Source organism: Chelonia mydas, chromosome 10 (assembly GCF_015237465.2).
Source record: "Chelonia mydas isolate rCheMyd1 chromosome 10, rCheMyd1.pri.v2, whole genome shotgun sequence".
NCBI lineage: Eukaryota > Metazoa > Chordata > Testudines > Cheloniidae > Chelonia > Chelonia mydas.
This window is the reverse complement of record NC_051250.2, coordinates 61,300,363-61,323,685: the sequence shown is the minus strand read 5'-3', so window position 1 is coordinate 61,323,685 and position 23,323 is coordinate 61,300,363. Positions and strand designations below refer to the sequence as shown.

The 23,323-nt window shown below is 42.8% G+C and overlaps 1 protein-coding gene and 1 long non-coding RNA gene across 2 annotated transcripts; both read right to left on the bottom strand.

The window, feature by feature from the left end:
• Positions 1–1,604: 1,604 nt before the first annotated feature.
• Positions 1,605–21,229, bottom strand: LOC122462225. The gene is made up of 3 exons (XR_006284651.1): positions 21,151–21,229; positions 3,043–3,048; positions 1,605–1,615 (listed from the first exon to the last, which is right to left on the bottom strand). It is a non-coding gene; the product is annotated as an uncharacterized LOC122462225 (long non-coding RNA).
• Positions 11,723–18,134, bottom strand: BCL2L10 (BCL2 like 10). Its single transcript, XM_037911410.2, has 2 exons — positions 17,679–18,134; positions 11,723–12,905 (listed from the first exon to the last, which is right to left on the bottom strand). Exons 1-2 carry the CDS (start codon positions 18,081–18,083, stop codon positions 12,774–12,776), a joined length of 537 nt encoding a protein of 178 aa, XP_037767338.1. The 5' UTR covers positions 18,084–18,134; the 3' UTR covers positions 11,723–12,773.
• Positions 21,230–23,323: the final 2,094 nt, after the last annotated feature.

Genomic DNA, 23,323 nt, shown 5'->3' with positions numbered 1-23,323 from the left:
TTTCTCAACAAAAAGTTAAAATGTCCTATAGGAGGAAAAGAGAAGATTTTCTGATCAGCTCTAGTCAACGCATTCAGGCGAGGCTAGGTTACAGTAAAAAAAAATTGTTCTGGAGTCTCTGCACCTTGAGCAAAACAGAGATTTGCTAAAGAAGCAGTGACAGTAACTGAGGTCACATTCTGTTCCCAGTCTCTCCCCCGCAGCTGTGAATGCTGCAGAGGGAACATCTGCCCTCTCAGCCATATTCAGTGTTGGCATTAACGGACATAACTCAATGAAGCCCACTTACATCAGGGCTGAGCGTGGCCCACTGCAGTCTAAAGTAACATCTCTGAGAGAGCCCAAAGTCCTCCTGAGCTGCATGGATGGTTACCAAGATAGCGACCCTTGTGAGTGGGACCAGGGAATACTTAGGGTTCCTCAAGGAAAGCAGAGAACCTCCCATCTCAGGGTAATACCCTCAATGTCCAGGCACAGGGCCAGACCCTGGCCCTGACTCTGGAAACCTGGCTTAAACAGCTGTCTGGGGATTCCCCTTGCATAGAGGGATCCCTTGCACAAAGCTGACATGCCAGCTGTACACCACTTGCTCCTGCCTCCCCCAGCCACTAATGTTGTGGGGATCCTGGGGGTGTGCCAGGAGTGGGGAGGGCACGGCTGGATGTGCCAGCAATCCTAGGCCGGCTGAACGAATACTGGTGTGCTGTTCCAACCGGCACACGTTACAACAGCCCCAAGGCAGTTGCTGTATTTGTGCTACAATCATTTGGAAGTTTGTGTCTTTCTCAGAAGTTGCTCGAGTGGATTTTCAGTTACAATTCCATTGCACTGATTGACAGCTGAGTAACTCCCGCCCAGTTGCCAAGTCAGAGCTACTTCATGCGCTTCTAAAGGACAGTTCCTGTTACCAAGAAAAAGCCTGTCCAGCTCTTCAGTGCCAACTTCTGGGAGTTCAAAGTGTCCCACCAATGCACATGGCAACAATGGGAGATGGATGATTACTGGAAACCATATATAACACCGGATCAAATTTAGCACAGATGGTAGAATAATTGGTGTTGGGTTTCTTGTTTCACGTAATCTTTTGACCTATTTATTCACATGATTAACCTTTTCCTTCCATGAAACATCTTACATTAATAAAGCCTACTGGAAACATTGATAAATACATATATTATTAGCTAGGCAGATAGTATTTTATGGGGAGCACCACACGGTATGTGAGATTTAGGGGACTATAAATATGAAGCCTGTGAAATTTCCATACTTTTTGTTTGACTTTAGGCTGTTTTATGCTGATATTTTAAAAGGATTTTGCAGGAAACGTTTTTGATTTTTTTTAAAAATCAGGGTGAAAACATCAGAAAAATGGTCAACATTCAATTGAAATATAAAAGAGAATGATTTAGGGGCACATTTGTGGACTGATGTAGTCTCTTATGCTTCCTAGCCAAGAGCCAGATAACTTACCTTTTACACTGAGTAGCACTTACGTTAGAATTTCTATTTGTGATAGGAGACTGCAGAAGGAACGGCTGGGCATAAGCAAATAAGGGTTACAGAATTAGGACGTGCACTTATCTTGCAGTCCTTCCACATGCAACAATTACACTGACTTCAGTAGGAAATCTGGGGTGAAACCCTGTCCCCATTGACATCAGTGGGAGTTTTGCCATTTACTTCAGTGAGGCCAGGATTTCACCCCTGATCTGCAGAATGGTTGCCCGAGGGTATCATACTTCTACACCAGAAGCTGTGATATGTTAAAATAACATTAAGGGTGTGGCTTAGACCCACAAAAAGGCTAGGGAGGCAGAATTGCAGTTAGACTCACCCGTAAGTCACCCAAGTCTGCAACAGTTAGGTATTGCAGCTTACATAGGTGCACACAGTTCTGTTGTTAGATGCCCAGAGTGGTACATGATTTGCAATGCCTACAGATATTGGGGTGAGCTAAGGATGAAATCAGTACATGAATTCCTTAGCCCAGAGGTTCTCAAACTGCGGACCAACTGTGAGGTCCATTCACAGTTGGTCTGTGGATAGTTCCCTCTAAGGTGTGTGCCTGGACGGCTGCACACAAAAGAATGAAGGGCAACCTACCTAATTAGTGGAGCCGCGTAGGCATGGCTCCACTATTAGGTGCCTGGACCCTGAACAAGATGCACATGTAAGGTGAGGTGGTGGCCTTGGGGGGAATAAGGGGCAGCTGGGAGCGGGCAGTGGGGTGAGAAGGGGGGGTGGATTTGGGACATGCAGGGCTCCGGTGGCCAGAGAAAACAGTGACTTTCCCCAGGTCCAGGGCTGCGGCTACTGGGAAGAGATGGCCCTCCTTCCAGCCCCAGCTCGGGGGCTGCCATGGTGGGGGAGAGAGGGAGAAACCACCCTCCTTCCCAGCCAAGAGGCTGCCACGGCAGGGGAGACCCCCCCTCCTTCCCAGCTCCAGCTCAGGGGCTGCCGCGGCAGGGGAGAGAGGGCACATCCATCACATTAGAAAGGTAAGACTACTGATATTAAAATATGAGTTGTGTGCTTTTATTTGTAGAACAAAAAATGTTTATTACTACGGGGTTTTTTAATATATAGCATTTTTATCCAAAGCAGTTTACAACAGTTAGCTAACGGTACAAACAACATTTGGAAAGATCACTAAGTGGTTCGCCGAGATCCTCAGCAATTTTCAAGTGGTCCCCCCCCCAAAAAAAGTTTGAGAACCACTGCCTTAGCCATTGTGCATTTAAAATGGACAGAGTCTGGTTAAAAATCATGAGGCCCAAACCTGCTACCTCCCAGTGAAGTCAGCAAGAGTTTAGCCAGGAACTTCAATGAGAGCAGGATTGGAACCTGTACAGTAAAAATACCCATCTTCAAAGTTACTGAGCTCCTCTTGGGAGGAGATCAGTTTGCATTGAAAGTGCTGATCACCTCCCACAAGGTATGCACAGTGCCTTGCATGATCATGCAATAGTTCACTTTCCAGTAGGAAATGCTCACCTGAAGTAACCACTTTAACATAAAGCTTGCAGGAAAATTTCTCTTGACTGTTAGCTAGAGCCTCACCTGAACTAAGAGGATGGTTGTGCAGTCACTATATTTTATAAAGGCAAATGCTCTTACCTGTGTCACTGAACATCTTACTTTTCAAACATGTAATTAACTCTTCACTGTCATCTGTTTGCACTTCGCTTTGGTGCAGACAATGCACAAACTGGGTGGTTTCACTTTTGTCTCTGGATGGTTACGCTTTCTGGTACCCTTACTCCAGGGGTGGGCAAACTTTTTGGCCCAAGGGCCACATCTGGGTATGGAAATTGTATGGCGGTCCATTAATGCTCACGAAATTAGGGATTGGAGTGCAGGAGGGGGTGAGGGCTCCAGCTGGAGTGTGGGCTCTGGAGTGGGCCTGGGTATGAGGGGTTGGGGATGCAAGAAGGTGCTCTGGGCTGGAACCGAGGTGTTTGGAAGGCAGGAGGGGGATCAGGGCTGGGGCAGGGGGTTGGGAGGGTCAGGGATGCAGGCTCTGGGTGGCACTTACCTCAAGCAGCTCCCGGAAGCAGTGGCATGTCCCCCCCGGCCCCATCTGCAGGCGCCGCCCCTGCAACTCCCATTGGCTGTGGTTCCTGGCCAGTGGGAGCTGCAGGGGCGGTGCTTGGGGCAGGGGCAGCGTGCGGAGTCCCCTGGCTGCCCCTACATGTAGGAGCTGGATGGGGGACATGCTGCTGCTTGCGGGAGCTGCGTGGAGCAGGGCAAGCTGTCGACATTGCTCCCTGGCAGGAGCTCGAGGGCTGGATTAAAACATCTGAAGGGCCGGATGTGGCCCCCGGGCCTTATTCTATACTCATTCAGAAAATGCATATCAAACACGAATCTCTTCAAGAATTCAAAAGGAACATACCAAAACGGTCAATCCCTATTGACCAGAAAATATAACTAGATCTCTCTCCCCTACCATCAGCCAACCCCTCAGGAGTCCCTGCTGGATTAGACAGCGTGAGTGAACATGGATCCTTTGCACATTATTTTAGGGACCAAACTCAGGTTATGGCAAACTACAAGTGGGAACAGGCCCAAAGGCCAGCCCTTGAGCTGAAATGGCTGTGGGGCAGGGTGTTGCTCTAGGGATAGACACTAATGGCATTCCAACTGCTTGTGGCTGCCAAGATGAGCTACAGGGAAGGCATATCTAGAAGCCAAGAAATCAGCACATAAGCATGCAGAATGGTAGTAGCCATTCTTCCAGCCCATGAACTGCTCCTCTGAGGCCTGACCACATGATGGGAGATGTATTTCATCCCCAATCACCACCCAAAACCCACTTTCTCAGGGCTTGTGTAGGAAGGAGCGCATCTCATCCTGAACAATGAGCATCCAACATGTCACAGTGGACCTTCCTTGTTCTGTGTGAACATAGAGACACTGCACTTTAGCATGGTCCAGAGGCTAGGGCACTGCACTGGGAATTAATGAGATGGTGGTTGTATTCCCAGCTCTGCAACCTCTAGCTGTTTGATCTTGGGCAGTGTCTCTTAACCAATCCGTGCTTCAGTTTCCCCGTCTGAAAATGGGCATGACGATACTTACCACATTTGTAAGATGCTTTTCAGTCTCAAGAAGAAAAGTTCTGTACATGTTTGTAAGTGTCAATTCATTATTCCTAGTCGTTAAAATATGCAGGGATTCTCTCAGGATAATTTTTAGGAAAGGACCAGCTAAAATTTAGAAATCATCCAGCCAATTAATTTCTTAACATGAAAATGGCAACTACAAAAAAGCCAACAAAAATGTTGCAGACAACACTTTTTTGTTTGTACAGTACTTTGAAGAAGTAAAGCACACTATTTAATAGAAAATTAACACAGCTACATTTGCAAGAACCATAGCCTTTCAATCAGAATGTGGAGTATGTACAGCAATACACACACACACACCCCATATTAAATCCTCCATTGGTGTAAATTGGTGGAATTGAATTTCAATGAAACTACTGTATGCTGATTTACACCTGTGGAGGATTTGGTCCATCCCTACCACATTCAGACCCCAGAGGCTAATATAGATATCACACCACATTTAAAAGGAGACAGGATCAAAACAGCAGTACGTATAAGGGGTATGGAGTTCGTCCAATACTCACTATATCTAGACTTACAATTGAAGGCACCTCCCATGTCCAGAAAAAAACAAAAGCATGTCCAGTCAAACACAGGAATTCCCCAAAGTGAAGTTGTCAACACAGAATCATTAGAGGGTTGAAATGCAGAGGAGAGCAAAAGTTGTCTACAGTATTTACAGTGGTTCTCTTAAAATATGCCTTTCCAATTTCCAATGCCGAGTTACTTACTACAGGAAATTATATGATTCTCATACCGGGCACAATCCCTCACTGAACCCCCCCTTTTAAAATGGGTCATTTCCTAACCAATGCAAATAGATCATGCATTTCAAAAATGACCTAAAATGGGTGAAAAGCCAGAAACCACAAGCTAGCCAATCCACTAATGGTGGTTACATGATATAGTGCAGGAAATAAGAACATAAATTACATGGGTACAAATGGACAACTTGAAGACCAGAAAGAATGTCAATGAAAACAAAGAAATACAAACACAGAGGGTCAAACCCTGTCCCCCTCACTCATTTGAATAAAGCAAGCTAGACTGGGCCCAGGCAGGGAACTCTCTCACAAGAGGGATAGTCTAATTGTTTCACTCTAAAAAGAAATTTTTAAACAACAGATTTGACTTCAATATAATCATGATTTAAATGCAACCAAAACAACCCCCCCACCACTTTGAAAGGGATTTAGATGACACACACAGCTAGTTAAAGCCTAAAATAAAGGTTTTCTTTTATATTAAAAAAAGTTTTATAAGATTTGGTATTAATAGAAACATCTTCATGAACTGTAACAGTAATTCAAGGATTACATTTTGGGTTAGGATTTAGACCTTTCCCATCAATGTGTGCTAGCCCAGCACAATAGCATTTTTGTGGTGTGTGAGATTGTCAGAGTGAAAGAGTCTAGAAACATGCTGGAAAAAGTGAAACCCACCCTAGTTTATTTTCATAATCTAAGATGACTGGAATGTAAGAAAAAGGAAGAGACCGTTTAAAAACAAACAACATCAAATAAATGTGATGTTTCAGACTATTTTTCTTGTCCATTCAGTCATCTTTTTGTCCCCTTTCCTTTTGTTCACCTTGGATAATGGGGTTACATTCACAAGTTTTGTAATCTGACAAAAAATACCCGATGTTTTCAAACTTATATAGTGTTGAAAGGTCTCCAGACATTCTGAGGCCTGGTCTTCACTATGGGGGGGGGGGGATATCGATCTAAGTTACGCAACTTCTGCTACGTGAATAACGTAGCTGAAGTTGACGTACTTAGATCTACTTACCGCGAGGTCCACACTACACTCTGTCGATGGGAGATGCTCTCCTATCGACTCTCCTTGTGCTTCTTGTTCAGATGGAGTACAGAAGTCGATGGGAGAGTGATCTGTGGTGGATTTAGCAGGTCTTCATGCGTCGATCCCCCTGTAAGTGTAGACAAGCCCTGAGTATTTCTCTTTTTAATTATTCTTACCCATGTGTCTATCTTGTCCCTGAAGTCAATGGCATGACTCATTCTTCAATGGGAACAGGATTGGGCCCTATAACAGCAACCCATAGTGCGAATACATTTAACATAGAAGACTCTGTTAATGGAGCTGTCAGTATATATGTAAAAAGTTAGATGGCAGTCCAGAATATTTAGCATAGTTCCGGGGGTTTGTAGCACAGTAAGATTTCTTTTTGCTGTGTGATTCAATTGGCTTCCTTTGTGCAGCTCTAAGTCAGCCATCCACAGTCCCAATCCTGCAAAGACTTACATACCTTATTAAAAAGTGGCAAATTCAAAGCTGATTTTGAAAAAAACCAACACAACACACAGTTAGACTATGGAACTCATTGCCACAGCATACTGAAGCCAAGAAATTTAGCAAGAATAAAAAAGGGGACTGGACTTCTATATAGATATCAAGAATATCCAGAATTCTAACAACAAATGCTAAAGGTTTTTGAAAGGGTATTAAATATCATGATTCAGAGCTAAAACCAATCTAACTCTTAGAGATCACGATGAGCTCTAATGTGAGGGGCAGATTATCCCATATCTACCTAGTGAGGAGTTCTAACATCTTCCTTGGAGCATCTGGTGTTGGTTAATGTCTGAGACAGGATTCTAGACTAGATGGACCTCAGTTTCAGTTCAGTAGGATACATGCTGGGTTCCTATAAGTGCTTAACTTTACATACACGAGGTAGGTCCATTGACTTCAGTGTGTCTGCCCACCGGGTGTGAAGTTTAAGGAGGTATATTTGTTTTAGCAGAATAGGAATGAGAGAGAACATTTTCCCATGACAAAAAGCTTGCACACGCCTACAGACACTGTGAAAAACTGATCGTTCACAGTATCTGCAAGTTTGTGCTCCAGTTGGATTACATGACAGTTACCATATGTTAATCCTAATAGCAAAAATAGAAATATTTCAGGTATTATTTACAGCCCTGAACCTACAAACACTTAAGCATGTGTGTAACTATACTCATGAGTAGTTCCACTGAAGTCAGTTGGGTCAATTTATAAGAACAAAGTTACAGATGTGTTAAGTGTTTACGGGATGAGGGTCTTTGTTATTTCTGAAGCACTTATCACAAAATAAAACCTGAATGCTATATCTGAATGCTTACTATTGAGAGCATCAACTTACTATTCCTTTCTTAAAGCAATGTGTGGGGTTTTTTTAGGCAAGGTTTTGCTTCCTTTTATTTTTTGGTGGCAAACAGAGAGCATGAAACATCAGTTGATTCTATCAGTTAATCTGCACTGTTTCATCCCTTGCTTTAAAAAACAAAACAAAAAACAATGTGGATGCTTAGACTAAAACTAAGAATCAACTCCTCAGTTGAAGCTGATGGAACTACATTGATTTATACCACCTGAGTTTTGTCCCTAATTAAGTCTTGTTATATTATACAATGCTGCTGTTGTAAAGAGAAAACAGCACTGTGTAGTGCAAAGAGAATAGCTATGTACTCTCTTTCTCAGTACCTTAGTAATAAGAAAATAGTCCTCCAAATGATATTCACATTACGTCTTTTGATCTTTGACTACTTCTTCACCAAAGCTCTGCTGCTCTAGTAGGATTAAAGAAACAAAATTATATCCATTTTCCTTGCTCTCAACTCATGTTTTTGCCTTTGACTCCTCTACGGATTAGCAGCAAACAAACAAACATCCTTTGTGCTGAAACACAGTGCGTGGAGAATACTCCACAAGACTGACATCAAAGCATCAGCCACACTTCACTTCTAAAGGAAAAAGATTGGTTAGTGTGAAGGCTAGTTGTGGCTGCATTCAAGGACATTTCCAGACTCTGGGTCATAATAGACATTTACTACTTTTCTCCACTGCCCTACTGTTGCGATCAGCAAAATAAGTTCTATGGTTTTGTCTGTGTGTCTTGCCTTGTCTAAAATTAAGAATTTCATTCAAGATTTTATGCAAGATATTTTTGTGACCAAATGCATCCCTGTATTCACACCCTACACACTATTATAATAATCTTTGTACAAAATATGCCTTGTGAGGTATCATTTTAAAAAACAACTCACTGGTCAATACTATCATGCTGAAGTGTACGTAGCAACATTACATGTAAAGTTATGAATTGCCCCCTAGGATGCTGTTAGCACATGTTCAACCCCATGAAGCCCAACTAGGCAGAAGTTGTTAAACAGGTCTAGCCTAACCACAGAAATGTGTGTTTATCTCAGTTTACATATAAGCAATAAACAGGGTCCGGGGGACAGCAACGGGGGTAAACTAGTTTCTGCAGAACAAAGGACAAGCTGATGCCTCTAGCCTAGTGGTTTTCAGACTGCGGGTCACGACTCAGTACTAGGTCGTGGAATGTAAGGTACTGGGTGGTGGTGGCTCTAGTCAGCACTGCCAACTGGGCCATTAAAAGTCCCATCAGGGATGCTGCCCGGCTAAGGCAGGCTAGTCCTTATTTGTTCTGACACCACACTGCGCCCCGGAATAGGGCAGAAGCAGGTCTGGCTCCTAGGTGGGGGGGGCCATGGGGCTCCATACCCTACCCCTGCCTCAAGCACTGGCTCTGCACTTCCATTGAACAGGAACCAATAAAGGTGAGATGCAAAAACTATAAAGAGGCAAAAACACCCTAGGTTATCTTTTTTACTTAAGACAAAGAAACCCGCCTTTTGACTTTGGGAGGGATCCTGACATGAAAATTTGGTTAGCAATGTTGCTGTGAAAATGATTTTATCTTGAACTAAGTTTTAGGTCTTAGAAAATTCTATCTTTATTTCTCTTGTAACCATTTTGGATTTTAATACCTTGCACTCATTTTAAAATATTTGTATACGAAAATTTTAATAGTTAAAATTAATCCAGTGCTGTATTTAAACTGAGCTGTTTGGGAGGTTGCTGGATATTGACCTCTTACAGGGCAAAGGGACCTATAATATTTGAACTGTCCAGGAGAGGGTAGGCCCATGCAGAACACACACAAACTAGGGAAAATTTGTAATTGGGAGTGTGTTGAGGTCACCCTGAAGGTAGTAACTATGGCTGCAAGGGTCAGAGTTGCTGGATCAGGACTGCAGCTATACATAGACACTCAGGATATGACCTGCCTGCTGTCTGTGTAACTCCCACCCTGGGCCACTCAACAGCAAAGTACGCTGAGGGAGCCCAGGTTGCAGGGCAGATAATGACAACCCTTCAGTCGTCTGGACTGCACACTGGAATGAGATAATTTGATCTTTGCCCAACTTGAAATATGAGCAAAAGGGACAGGACCCAGGATATGCACATTTCCATACCGTATTTAACCTTATTTTGCAGACAAAAAAAATCTGAGTACATATAGAGCTACTTCAGAAACTAAAGTTTTAATTCCTTTTTGTCACTGATCACATGATATTCCAGTTACAGAGAACATAGGGAAGTACTCAGGTGACTGATTTTGGGAAACCACCATTATTTCCTTGTGTTATTCTCACTTACTGATAAGTAACCTGTTTTGGGCACTACAACTGCAGTTACCAATAAATGTGGTTTGGCACAAGTCTAACTACTCCTCTCCCCCAGAGGAAGTCTCCTAAGGTGATCGATGGGCAGATTTACATATAGAGCAACTATTTCAATTATGTACCGAGGGAAGGGACCACACCTTATCATAAGCAGATTCAGTGCCTCGAACAATAAGGCCTGAATCTCCCATTGACACTGAATTTGCAGGGTTAGACAACAGAAAACAAGTACACATTTTTATTCTGAATGAACAGCACTGAGGGGGAGATAGCATTCTCTCCATCCTCTCTGGAACTTGCCAACTTTGAATAAATAATATTGCCTTTTGTTAGTTTCCCTGCATTTTTATTCATGGTTAGCACAATGGAGTTCTACATACGATATAAATTACAGTGCAGGGTTCTCAATACCAGAGAGTAGCACTAGGGAAACCGCTCTCCCCATTATTACCTCATTTACACCGCTACGCAAACACCTTGGCATTAACAACAGAGAAGTGAAGGGTAGAGCAGTTGCAATAGTTCACTGCATTTTCTTAGTTTTTAACTTAACTGATGTCTACCAAAACTTCACCCTGAAGCTTGTTCACATTTGCAGAGCAAAACAAAACTCCAGGAGCAACAGGATTTTGTTTTTTGGAGGGGAGCACTGAGGAGATGTTAGGTAATATTTGGAACAAGGGTGGCAGAGGGACAACTACCCAGTGTGTGAAATGCTGGTAAGAGTATATTCATCTGGGAGGATAACAGGAAAATTACAGTAGTTTGTTTATTTTCTCTTCAGCTACACGATACTCTGGTCTCAGACAGACAGACATCCCAACCTCAGATTAGCCACCCCTTTGTAGTTTGTGCTTTGTAACCATTTGTGATTTATCCGTATAAGTGTGCAGTTAAAGAAACCCTGAAAGTTCCACAAGCATCTTACAGAATGGGGCCTGGGGGATATTTTAAACATGTTAAGCCTAAGGCCTTGAAGAATTTAAGCCAATAAAGTTTTAGATGGGTTTAAAAAACTGTTTAAACCCCACCAAGTAGGGAGGAAGGGGAGATAAGGGGTAGAACATAAGTGTCTTTAATGCAGGTCTCTCTCTACATAGTGCCTAATGGAAGTATCAGGGTTCTTAAGTAAGAATGATAAACTTCTACCTCCATGCAAGACTTACCAGCACTACTTCATACTTTTCGTTTTCTGTTCTTAATTGAGCTCTATCCTCCTAGCACAGGAATCTGGACAATACAAATAGCTAGCTGCAATGCAGGCCAGTATTGAAGAACACTTTTAATCATGGTTCTTCTGAATCCTTCCACCTATATAGTCAGTCACTGAATTATTTCTTAAGACACTATTTGCAAAAATATTAGTCTGTATAGATGGGGAGGGGTGGGGGGGTGTTCTTAAGGGCCCTTCACTAAACCGAGCTGCAGGAAGTGGTTACAGATAGAACTGTTAGGAGATTATGCACATTGCTGCAAAGCCACAAGCTCCCTTTTGTTTGCTGTCAAAACACTCAAAAAAGGTAGAGGTAAGTTTACGCATCCAGGTAAACGGTTAATGTTCATGTTTCAAACAGGTATGCCAGTCATCTGAATAAATCCAGGAAGATTTAACTCTTTAAAATAAAAATACTTAATAGTATTTATTCACCATATTAAGTCACCACAGTAAAATTGTACAAGCTACAAGTAACCCAGGAAAGTTAAAAGCTACTAGAAACAATAGAAAGAAATACACAGCTTGTTGACAACAGACTAACACTGTTAGATCAAGGGAGACAATGGTTGATATACACTAGAGAGATCATGAGAACCTGTATTCAAAATGAAATTTCAAACAAAAATAAAGATGTCATGGCTACAAGTATTATACAGTGATAAATACTTCAAAAATATATTAAGATATATGGAAATTCTGGTTTTGACAGGGAAATCCAGAGAAATTCCAGCCTTCAATGGATTTCCAAATATACCAATTAAAGTTTTCAATAGTTAAATTCCTTTCAGTAAGAACAGATTTTGCAGCCATTTCTGCTTTTATATCAGTCCTCACCTATTTGTAGTGTAGCTGCGTACTATTCTTAGTCATATTTCCTTAATATTAAGCCATAATGTTCTTTACAACATAGGTACTCATTGCTCTAGACTAACCAATGAATTGCCTCTCAGTATTATGTGCAGTGCATCACATTTGGAGTTATAAACCATATTACATTACAGTTAGTGTTAGCTCACCTTACAGCATAGCTGAAGTTGTGTTCTAAAGTTACTCCCATTTAAACAAAATACCTTGAACAAAGGGTTTGGTTGCAAGACTGCCACGGCTTATTCTAGCATAACATTGAATACTCTGAAGTTACAGTACATGAATGAACTATGGCAATATTTAGATTACATCTTTCAAAGAAAGAGGTCCAGAGGATGGTCAGAGCCAATAAGCAACGTGTGCATGCACAAATGGTGGTTTAGGTACACATTTTCATTTGTGCTGTTACTGGGTAGCAAGTAAAGCAGTTTATAGCCAAGGATGTGGCAAGACAACAATTCTCCAAGCCAGTTAAAAAATATAAACTTCTATCTTCTTAATGAGTCAATCCTATAGAAAATAGACTGAAATCTAATTGGCAGTTTGTAGAGTACTTTCCATTGCAAGATCCACTGGATCAGCCTATCGTACAGCCAAGAGAACAGCTAATCCTGCTAGTCCAAACCCTGCTGCCGCCATGATCGCACTGCTTATGGTACTGTTCTGGTCAGTTGGTTGAGAGCCATGTCCATTGAAGAAATGACAGAAGCCATCCTAGAAAAGCAAAAGAAAGTGAGAATTTGAGTCTACTTGGGGTAAAGCAGAAACAAGCATGCTTTGGTTATTTCAGTTCTTCACTACTTTGAATACCACACAGATATTTAGAAGACAGATATCTGTAAATATGGTTTGCAGTGCAACAACCACCTTCCTAGATGGAGACATTTAGTATGTCACTAGTATATTTTTGCTTTTTTATGCAAGTCTCTGAATAGAGCTGGTTGTATTTTTTCTTCATTCACGCCTGGGAGAATATTTGAAACAGTGCATGGAAATTTCCACTTGAGACAGAAGTCTTAATGCGGCCCCTTCTCCCAGTTCCATGCATGATTCTGATTACACATGCTACTTGGAAAGTCTGCAAGTAACTCAATTCAGAGCTGACCTATGACAGAATGAAGCTGGCAGCTGCTCTTCCAGATCTTTATTCATGATAATCAAGAGTGGCAGTAATACAACACCAGATGGTCATGTTTGAACTCTGTTTGGCAGATATCTATGTAAACAAGTTATGCTCTTAATTTCTTCCGGAACTTTGTTCTTTACACTTTAATTTGTGCAAACAGTTAATGCATTTTTTGGTAAATGATAGTTTACATTTTAGCCAACAGTCAGATTTCAATTAGCATTCAGGTGAGCAAGTGATCACTTAAAAAAACCCACACAACTAACTTTTCCAAAAAGCAAAATAATGAAGCCAAAAGCTCTTAGAAAAGTTTGTTTTATTCTTATTTGTACCAGCATCAAATGATCAGTACTATTTAAAATGATGTTTAAGAGATTGTTTAAAATGTCTGAAATTGAACTAAATGCTAGGTATTCCACAATCATTTTGACAATTCTCCAGATGTGTATTCCAAGTACAATAGAAAACTGTGCTTTGAGTCATATACAATGATTTTGGGTATACAATTGGTCAGATTTTTTTTTTAAATCATTATTATTTGCTCAGAGAGCCCCATCAATGCAATGACAGTTTTTGAAGCAAGTGGGGAACACTGGGTACATCAAAGGAATCAAGCATATAGCTTAGTGGTGACTTGATATATAAATGAAATTCAAGACTTGCATGTCAGTTCTGGACTATAAATATTTGGTGTTCCTACTTTGAAGTGTGTTGCTGAACTTAATACAATAATCTGGTCTACATCTGTACTTTAACTTTTCAGCTAAGCCTAGGGCCAAATTCTTGGCCCAGCAAAGTCAACAGTAAGATTTTCATGGACTTAATAAGGACAGGATTTGATACAAAGGTATTAGAAGCCAAAATGCGTTTGCTTAACAGATTTCTGAGAGCTTTAAACAAGGCTAGCCCAACAACATGTCAGCACACTTCTAGAAAGCGCATCTAGCATATTTCACATCCCTCATATCCTTAGTATGTGACTTGTTGGTTAAGGTATCTGCTAAAACACAAGTTCGGTCAAACAGAGTCTTCTCTTAATTGTAAGAAGGGCATAGCATCTGAGTACTTCACACAAGCTGGTTTGCATATTAACAGAAACAAATAACTTAAAGCTACATTGTGGCTTTGAAATGTAGCTTGTTGATTGCTTAACATTCAGAGAGACTAAATGACATATTCTTGGAACCCTTGCCCAAATTCTTTCATTCATCATATAATCAAACTTCGGCAGACTCTCTGCCTGGAGAAAAAAAAAAACCAAAAAAATCCCAGATGTTCCTCTCCTAGGTTTTATTTGAAAATGGAGATCTGAATGCAGATTTCTATGAATTATTCCACCTCTAGTATTATGGGAAGTCATTCTTTTGAAGTTGATTATGCATTGTATCAGCAGAAAAATCTAGTCCCATATCCAGTCTGACAATAGCCAGTATCAGATGCTTCAAAGAAAGCCTATAAAGGATTTTCAACCTTTGGATGTGAGCAACTGCACTACAAAGCGGTACCAAGTTCCTGGGTTGATGCTGGTGCTGCAATCCCCTAGGTCTGTTGCTAGGAATTCTGGGGACATATCCCATGGCTCTTTATGCTGCAGTAGGCACAGTGAACTGTGCGAACTTGTCTGTCCTGGGCACATGGAAGAATTGTGGGAAGGAACTGAAACTATCAGCACTTGGGCTGTGTTGTAACTGCAAAGTGGGTTGGTTACCAGCCCAAGTAAAAGCAGATCTTGGCTCCAACCCACACACCCCAATTATATCCGCTAGCCGAGACTGAAAGCACCACCAAATTCAGCTGAGAGGTCTGTGTGCAGATTGGAGAGGGTTGAGGACAACACTCAAGAAAGAGCCCAGGCAAACTCTGCTGTGAAGATATACCCATATATTGTGGTCACATTTAATATTAAAGTCCAATGAGGATAGGAAACAAATTTTCCCTACCATTTAGTGGCGGAATTATGCCTTGAAGCATGAGGGTGCGCAGCCTTTTTAATGTGTCTTATCTCATGTAGGAGTGGATGTTCTTATCAAATGTAGCATTCCATTTTTGAATCCTACTAAGTTTTAGATTCAACTCCATGGCAATGGACTTCCACAAGATTGCTTCCTCTTACTTTTTAATTTCATTGGGTGTTCTATTTTGAAACAACCCAGTTTAATTTATGTAAGAAACATAACACCTCCATTATATCTTCTCTACCAGGATTTTGTCTCCATGTGTCAGACTTGTATTAAAAAAAGTAACAAGTAGCAGATTTATATTTTGTTGCAAAATGTTTGGCAGCAAGGAACTAACCTAGGTAAAAAAATTATATGTGAACTAATCCCTATTCCAACCTAGATCTGCTGCCTGACTGGGTTTCAGACTGCAATGGTTGTACAAATTTAGATGTACCTTTCCACATTTAGCAATAATTATGAAGTGTTGCTACTGTGTGTGACCACCTTTTGGGAACACTTCCTCCACTGAATTGCCTGAAATAAGACACCTTGAGTATACTAAATATGTCCTGACTCCTCTCCAACTGGATTAGAGCAGGCAGCTTGTGCAGCTGCAATCCTACTAATAGGGTTCCATCATCTAATCTCTACTGGTGGAAACAGGCAGAGCCTGAGCAGTGACTATGATCCAGGGTCTCCATGAAGTCCGCCTAAAGTGATAAACAGAGTCTCATTTAGCCCTAATACTTGTTTCAAAGGCTTCATGTCACGCATCCTATAGTTTATAGAGTGCAAGCCAATTCCAGCCACCAATTTAAATGGTACTTCAACTTCACTGTTAAAACAACAGGGTAGTAAAGATATCAAAATCTTGTCTACACGATAACTTCCATCAGTTTAACTCCCAAGTGGTAACAAGTGGTAACACTGGGCAACACTTTAATCTGTTTAATGCTTCATCACAGCTAGCCAAGATACAACTTCAGTTTGCCTGCCCCTCTCGACCCCCTTACCCACAGAGTGTACACTACACAGAATACCATACAAAGAAACAGGAGATTTTAAGAATTTAGTTAGCAAAGTTTTACACTCCATTCTCCCAGTTTGCATAAGCAAATTAAATTGAGATTAGACAGTGACAAGTTCTCTAAATATCCCACAGTTTATCGGTCAATGTGGCTGTCTATACTATAATGCACAGCCACATTGACAAGACACACTTCAGCATTTTAAAATTAGTGTCAGAAATCTGGTTCTGCTGGATCTGTAGCATTCAACACTCATTCTAGCAAACACTGCATCTATAGTAACAAGCTTGGAAGCTATAATTCACCATTGGTGGAAGCAGCAGTCGCACTGAAACACAGAAAGAACTTTAGTGTTACTAAAGTCTCATCTACATTAGAGCATCCACTATGGATAAATAACAATTAAGTTATTAGTGTGTACAAGGTAGTGCAATGCTGTGTCTAGTGTCCTTTCTTGCAATGGGTGTTAAATTTATCTGAGTGACCCCATCCACACTAGTGACACAAACACTGGCTTGTCAGAGCACTACATGACATCAGTTGTCCCACATGACTGAAAATCCCAGATCCTGTCTGCATTAAATAGAGCTGTGCTAGGAAGTGTCCCCCACGCCCCACCCACCCGTGTGGGAGGTGGTTTAGTTTGGACAAAATTGTTTGAAACTAAGCATAGCAGGCCCCTAGACTGCAATATGCCAGACTATCAGTAACAAAGGCGCCCCCCGTTCCCCTCAAGGTAGGGAGAGGTGGTTTGGTAAATGGACTGCCTAGGGAGGTCAGGGAAGCTCTTTCACCAGAGGATGGTTAGACAACAACTCCTACATCTCGGCAGCGGGTTACACAAGAAGTCACACAAATGAGGGTCGTTCTTGTCAGTTGCCAGCTTGTGCAGATCGAGGAGTGACTTGCAGTCCCTTCTAACCGCATGGGTCTAGGATTCTATTGGGGGCGGGGAATCACACCGCGGTCAGGGAAGCTCCAGGCCACAGCATCCTCCCCAGGGCCTGGGACAGCATAGCTCCCATATATGGAAAAAATACCCAGCCTTGCGTGCAGAGTCACCCTCCCCCGGTACCCCAGTGCGCGCGGGGCAGCTGCTCCCCCCGGCAAGGCCCTTGGAGCGGAGCGCGCTGCGCTGGGGAAGGGGCCCACACGCCAGAGGGGCTCTCTCCAGCGGGCAGTCAGCACCGCCGGGGGGCGGGCGGAGCCCGGCGAGCCTGCAGGCAGCGGAATGGGAGGGTTTCTATGGTTAGTACCCGGCTCAGGTCAGAGCCTCCCCCAGCAGGCGGCAGCCCCTGGCCAGGGCGGGACCACGCGGCCCCGGTGCGATGGGCTACACGGTCCCCAGCCCGGCCGCTGTCCCCCCTCCAAACCGGCCCGGCCCCCCACTTACCCAGCCGCCGTGCGCCTCCAGCCACTCGCGCTTCTCCTCGGCCAGGTAGGCGGCCAGCACCTCGGCCAAGCGGCCCGCCTCCTCTCGGCTGCCCTGCTCGGCCAGCGCCGCCGCCAGGCTCCCCGCGAACACCACCAGCGCCAGCACCCGGCCCCAGTTCAGGCCGCCCTCCGCCTCCAGCTGCTCCGCCACCCGGCTCAGCAGCGCCGCCGGCTCCCGCCGCTCGTCCAGGGCCAGCGGGCGGCAGGCGCGGAAGAAGGGCCGCTCCCGGCTCTCCAGCTCGCTGGCCGCCCGCCGCAGCGTCTCGGCCGCGGGGCTGGGCGGCGGCAGCGCCGGGTCCCCCAGGCGGTGCTGGAAGTAATCGCCCAGCAGCAGCGCCGTCTGCTCCTTCAGCGAGCCCGGCATGGCTGAGCCTGCAGCCCCACCGCCGCGGACTAAGCAGCTGCCCCCGCCGCGCCCACGTGTCCCCGGCATTGTCCGCCCCGCCCCGGCAGGCTGCAGCTCACAGCCGGCCACTAGGGGCCGCCTCCTGCGGCTGCAGCCCGGGCAGGCCGGAGGAGGGTAACCGGGGACGAAGGGTTCGTGTCCGGCCCCGGGTGCGGGTCGGGAGAATATCTGGGCACTGGGGGGTCCGTGTCCTGCCCCGGGGAATGGGGCGGATGGGTACCTGGGCACTAAGGGGCCGCCTTCCACCCTGGGGGTGGGTACCCGGGCACTAGGGGGCTGTATCCTGCCCCGGGGCGTGGGAGGGTATCCAGGCACTGGGAGTCTGCATCCTGCCCCGGGTGCAGGTACCCAGGCACTAGGGGGCCGTGTCCTGCCCTGGGAATGGGGCAGGTGGGTACCTAGGCACTAGGGGCCACCTTTTACTCCAGGGTGGGTACCCGGGCACTAGGGGGCTCTGTCCTGCCCAGGGGTGGGGCAGGAGGGTATCCGGGCACTAGGGAGGGCCAGGGAGCTGACTGTATTTGATAAATGTTCGCCATGCACCTCATAGTAAGGGACCTTTCCAGTGCTTATTACAATACTCTATCCTATTAATATTATTTCTAAACTAAAATATCAGGCAGAAAACATGGTAACTTTCCTGCCATATTAATAAAAACAGTCTAGCCCGAGTCTTCTCTCAGGACTGGCTTACACACAGTTTTTGTACTGGTATAACTTTGTTGGTTAGGGATGTAATTTTTTTTTTTTTTAACCACCATGATTATAACCCCTAGGGTGGATGCAGTTGTAGTGGCATTCCCTTTCCTGCACAGAAATAAGCTATATTGGTAATACATCCACACTCAGGCCTTGAAACCAGTATAGTTAAAGCAGTTCAGTTTTTGTGCGTAGACAATCCCTCACTTTATCCCTGTGTAAATCAGGAGTAAGAGGGGATCCATGCTCATTGTTTCTCGGTGGTTATATTTTCATTAGTATGCTTTGGCACAATTCACCACTGCTGAACCTTCAGTGTTATTTATAAGCCAGATCCTGTTCCCAGGAAAAGTGAAGGGAGCAGGATTTGACCTGTAAAAATAACATACATATGCACTACAGAAATGTGGATGAATTTTGTGGTAACAACAGGGTTTCCGCTGCATGTGTTTACACACCCGCTTCCATATTTCTCCTTCATTAGAAGCCAAACGGATGTGATTGCACTTACGCATTCTTGACCTGCCTGACACCAAATACACAGCACCCACCTGGACTCTTGTAAATGCCAAGAAACATACTGGATTCTTTTTAGACAAATATCAAAGTGACATTAATCATGTGCAATGTAAACTAATTGCATTTACTCATAAAAAAAGGAGGCAAGAGTTGCTACTTAATATATAAAATGTCAAAGCATTCAGCTGTTGTCAACAAGCTGTGAGTTGTAGGATAAAAACTATTACATTAAAAAAAGTGGGAGATGAAAACAGTTTCCAGAATTATGAACAAATTAATGGTTGAAAATCTCCAAGTGGCTGTTATTTATTTCCAGATCCACAGACAATCCAGATGTATTTACTGTATAGGTCAATTGTCTCACAAAAACAATCCGGAGTGGTACCGTTAAGCCCAAGCTTGAATCTGTAGAAATACCTATAAGATTCTGGCATGTATTAAAACATTACTGGTCCAATTCTGCCCAGCCAAAACTGCTATTTAAGCCATGGGAATTGCAGGTGCCCAAGGGAATATTGGCTGGCTAGGTTTTGCATTTACCAAAACAACACAATGACATTTTCTTTTACATGGGCTTGTGGCTAAAGCTCATACAAAATTTAGAGCTCAGAGTCATTTCTTTTATGAGAGCTGCTGGGCCAAATTCAGAGGTGCTTTTCAAGTATCTATTTTTAAGCAAGATTAAAATAAACGTAGTGCATTGGGTTAGTGGCTATACAGTGCAGCGTATGGGGGTGGGGAGAGGGAGGCAGAGAAGACTCAATATATACAAAAGTGTGCTTATTAGCCAATCTTCAAATCAGAGCAACTGGATTCCTGGAGGATTGGAAGGAGGATTCAGTACCTTTCACTGTGAGATCATGAGTTCAACTCCAGCCCAGACTGGTAACGATCGAAATAGCTGGCTCTCTGATGGCTCATGAGAATGGAGTTGGTGGCAGTCCAGATGTCCAACATCACTATTGTTGATAAGCGTCAATCTCAGCAAAGAGGCCAATAAGAGTAACTAACTGCGATGTACAATGAAGTGCCCTCTCACTCCTAGAGATGAACTGTTTAGAATAGGATCAGGACCCATTACAGGGCAGCTAATGTTGCTGTCTTTGCTGTACCTGTCCTGTGCAAAAGGGAAATCTTCCATCTTGAAGACTACATTACTTTTTATGAACAGCAATTCTACTCAGAAATAGTCTAAAAATATAGATATTTGGAATCAATCCTATTGCAGCTTGTTGTGGTTAGATCACTATCAAGAACTGGCCTGTTCTCCTGGGTTCATCGTCAGGGCAAACTCAGTGTAACAACCCCATATAAGGTAATTGATTTTTTACCAGGGAAATTTAACTTGGGTTTATGAGTTAAGTTTTGGATAAGAAACCTGGGATGTTACCTTTTTCTTTTCAATAGGGCAACTGCATAAAATTGTTTAAATCAGAGCTTTTCCCTGTGATTGTAAATCTTCCAGCAGGAATTTTCTATGGCATTTCCCATGGCAAGAGAGATATCCAGTAACTACTTCTCTAGCATGTTCCTGTTCCTCCCTTCCTGTTTATACATTAATTTTGTTTAACAGAACGAAGCAATGGATGTTTGACAGTGAATTGGCCCTTGATGTAGCTTCCCTTTTATACTCAGTACTTTGAACATGTTTATGGTCTGCCCGCTCAGTCCCTCTGCATTGCATCTCATTTACCACTGCTCCCCAGGGGTGGATACTTCAACTTATGTTATTACAGATCTGAGGGTATTATTTTTATATATATATATATATATGTGTGTGTATATATATATATATATATATAGTTACAAAGTTTTTCCTAATATTTAACCTAAATCTCTTGTTGCAGATGAAGCTCATTACTGCTTGTCCTACCGTCAGTGGACATACAAAACAATTGATCACAGTCCTCTTTAGAACAGCCTTTAACATACTTCAAGACTATTATCAGGTCTCCTCCCCACCAGTCTTCTTGTCTCAAGACTAAACATACCCAGGTTGTTTTTAAACCTTTCCTCATTGATTAGTTTTTCTAAACCTTTTTATCATTTTTGTTGCACTCCTCTGGACTCTCTCCAATTTGCCCACATCTTTCCTAAAGTGTGGTGCCCAGAACTGGACACAGTACTCCATTTGAGGCCTCTCCAGTGCAGAGTAGAGACAATTATATACTATATATTAAATGATATACTTTTTTGCAAGTGCATCACATTGTTGACTCATATTCAATTTGTGATCCACTATAGCTGCCAGAGTCTTTTCAGCAGTACTTCCTCTTAGCCAGTTTCCCCATTTTGTAGTTGTGCATTTGATTTTTCCTTCCTAAGTGAAGTAGTTTGCAGTTTCTCTATTGAATTTCATCTTGTTGAACTCAGATAAATTCTCCAATTGGTCAAAGTAATTTTGAATTCTAATACTGTCCTCCAAAGTGCTTGTAATCCCTACCAGCTTGGTGCCATCTGCAAATTTTATAAGCATACTTTCCATTCCATTATCCAAATTATTAATGAAAATATTGAATAGTACTGGACCCAGGACTGACTCTTGCAGGACCCCACTAGATACACCCTCCTGGTTTGACAGCAAATCATTGCTAACTAGTCTGAGTACAGTCTTTCAGCCCGTTGGGCACTCCTCTTACACTAATTTCATCTAGATCACATTTCCCTAGTTTGCTTATGAGACTATCATGTAGGATTGTGTCAAAAACCTTACTAAAAATCAAGATATATCACATCTACTGCTTCCCCTCCCCCCCATCCACTGGTTAGGCCAGTAATCCTGTCAAAGAAGGAAGTTAGATTGGTTTGCCATGATTTCTTCTTAACAAATCCATGCTGGCTATTCCTTTAACTCCTATTATCCTCTAGGCACTCACAGATTCATTGTTTAATCATTTGTTCCAGAGTCCTTCCAGGTACTGGTCTATAATACCCCATGTCCTGTTTCCCTTTTTAAAGATAGGTACTATGTTTGCCCTTCTGCAGTGCTCTGGGACCTAATATCCTCCAGCAGTTCTCTCCTTTTTTCTTGCTGAAGGGATGGAGGAATTAGCAGATATTATGTGAGATCTGTCTCTGCAGCATTGCCTTTGCTCACCATGGCTCTTTCCACATGGCAAGGGACACAAATACTTTCTAGCATATTCAGATTCTGACTGTATCAGGTCCTTCATAGGACAAATGAACAATTAGTTACAGGGCAAAGTCCTTGGTGCCATGAGCATATGCCAAGAGTGGAAACAATAGTGTAATCGAAAGCATCTAACTTATGTGCAAGAGGACTATAAATACACATTTTCTCAATATGTAAAATATGATTTATTATATTTAGGCCATTCACAAGTATCAACACAATGCAGTCTGTTCAAAAACAAATGTCTTACCAATAAATAAATATTAATTTTTTGAACAAATGCATACAGTGTAGTAACTCAATATTGCACAATGAGCTCCAGATGCCATATTACAATTTCCATAGTGCATTCAGTTTGTTACAGGGATAATTTGCCACAAATACTGCAAAGCATTGGAGCGGACTTTTCCAAGCAGGAACAAGTGAACTACTTCAACAAGGAGTGAAGGCTGATCTTCTCCATGTAAAGTGAATGATTGTGTCAATGTCCTAAATTAATTAGTTCTGGATTTATGGAACTATATGTTTTCATTAATGAGGAGCCTCTGTTCCTAGTACAGTTAAACTACACTTTTTAAAAAATTTTTTTTTTAAAAAAAAATCACTTCTTAAATTGAATGAAGTTATGAACTACCAACCCCAATAGCCAATTGTTTACTCTTGACTGCATCTAAATATAAAATTTACTTTTCATCTTTCAGAGATGTACCTTATTTATTACATTTTGAAAGCCTGACTGTACTACCCTCACTCACAATGAGTAGTACCTTACTCCTTAAATACATCCATCCAATTCAATGGGACTATTTTAGCAGTAAGGTACCATTCAGTATGAGCAAAGAAGGCC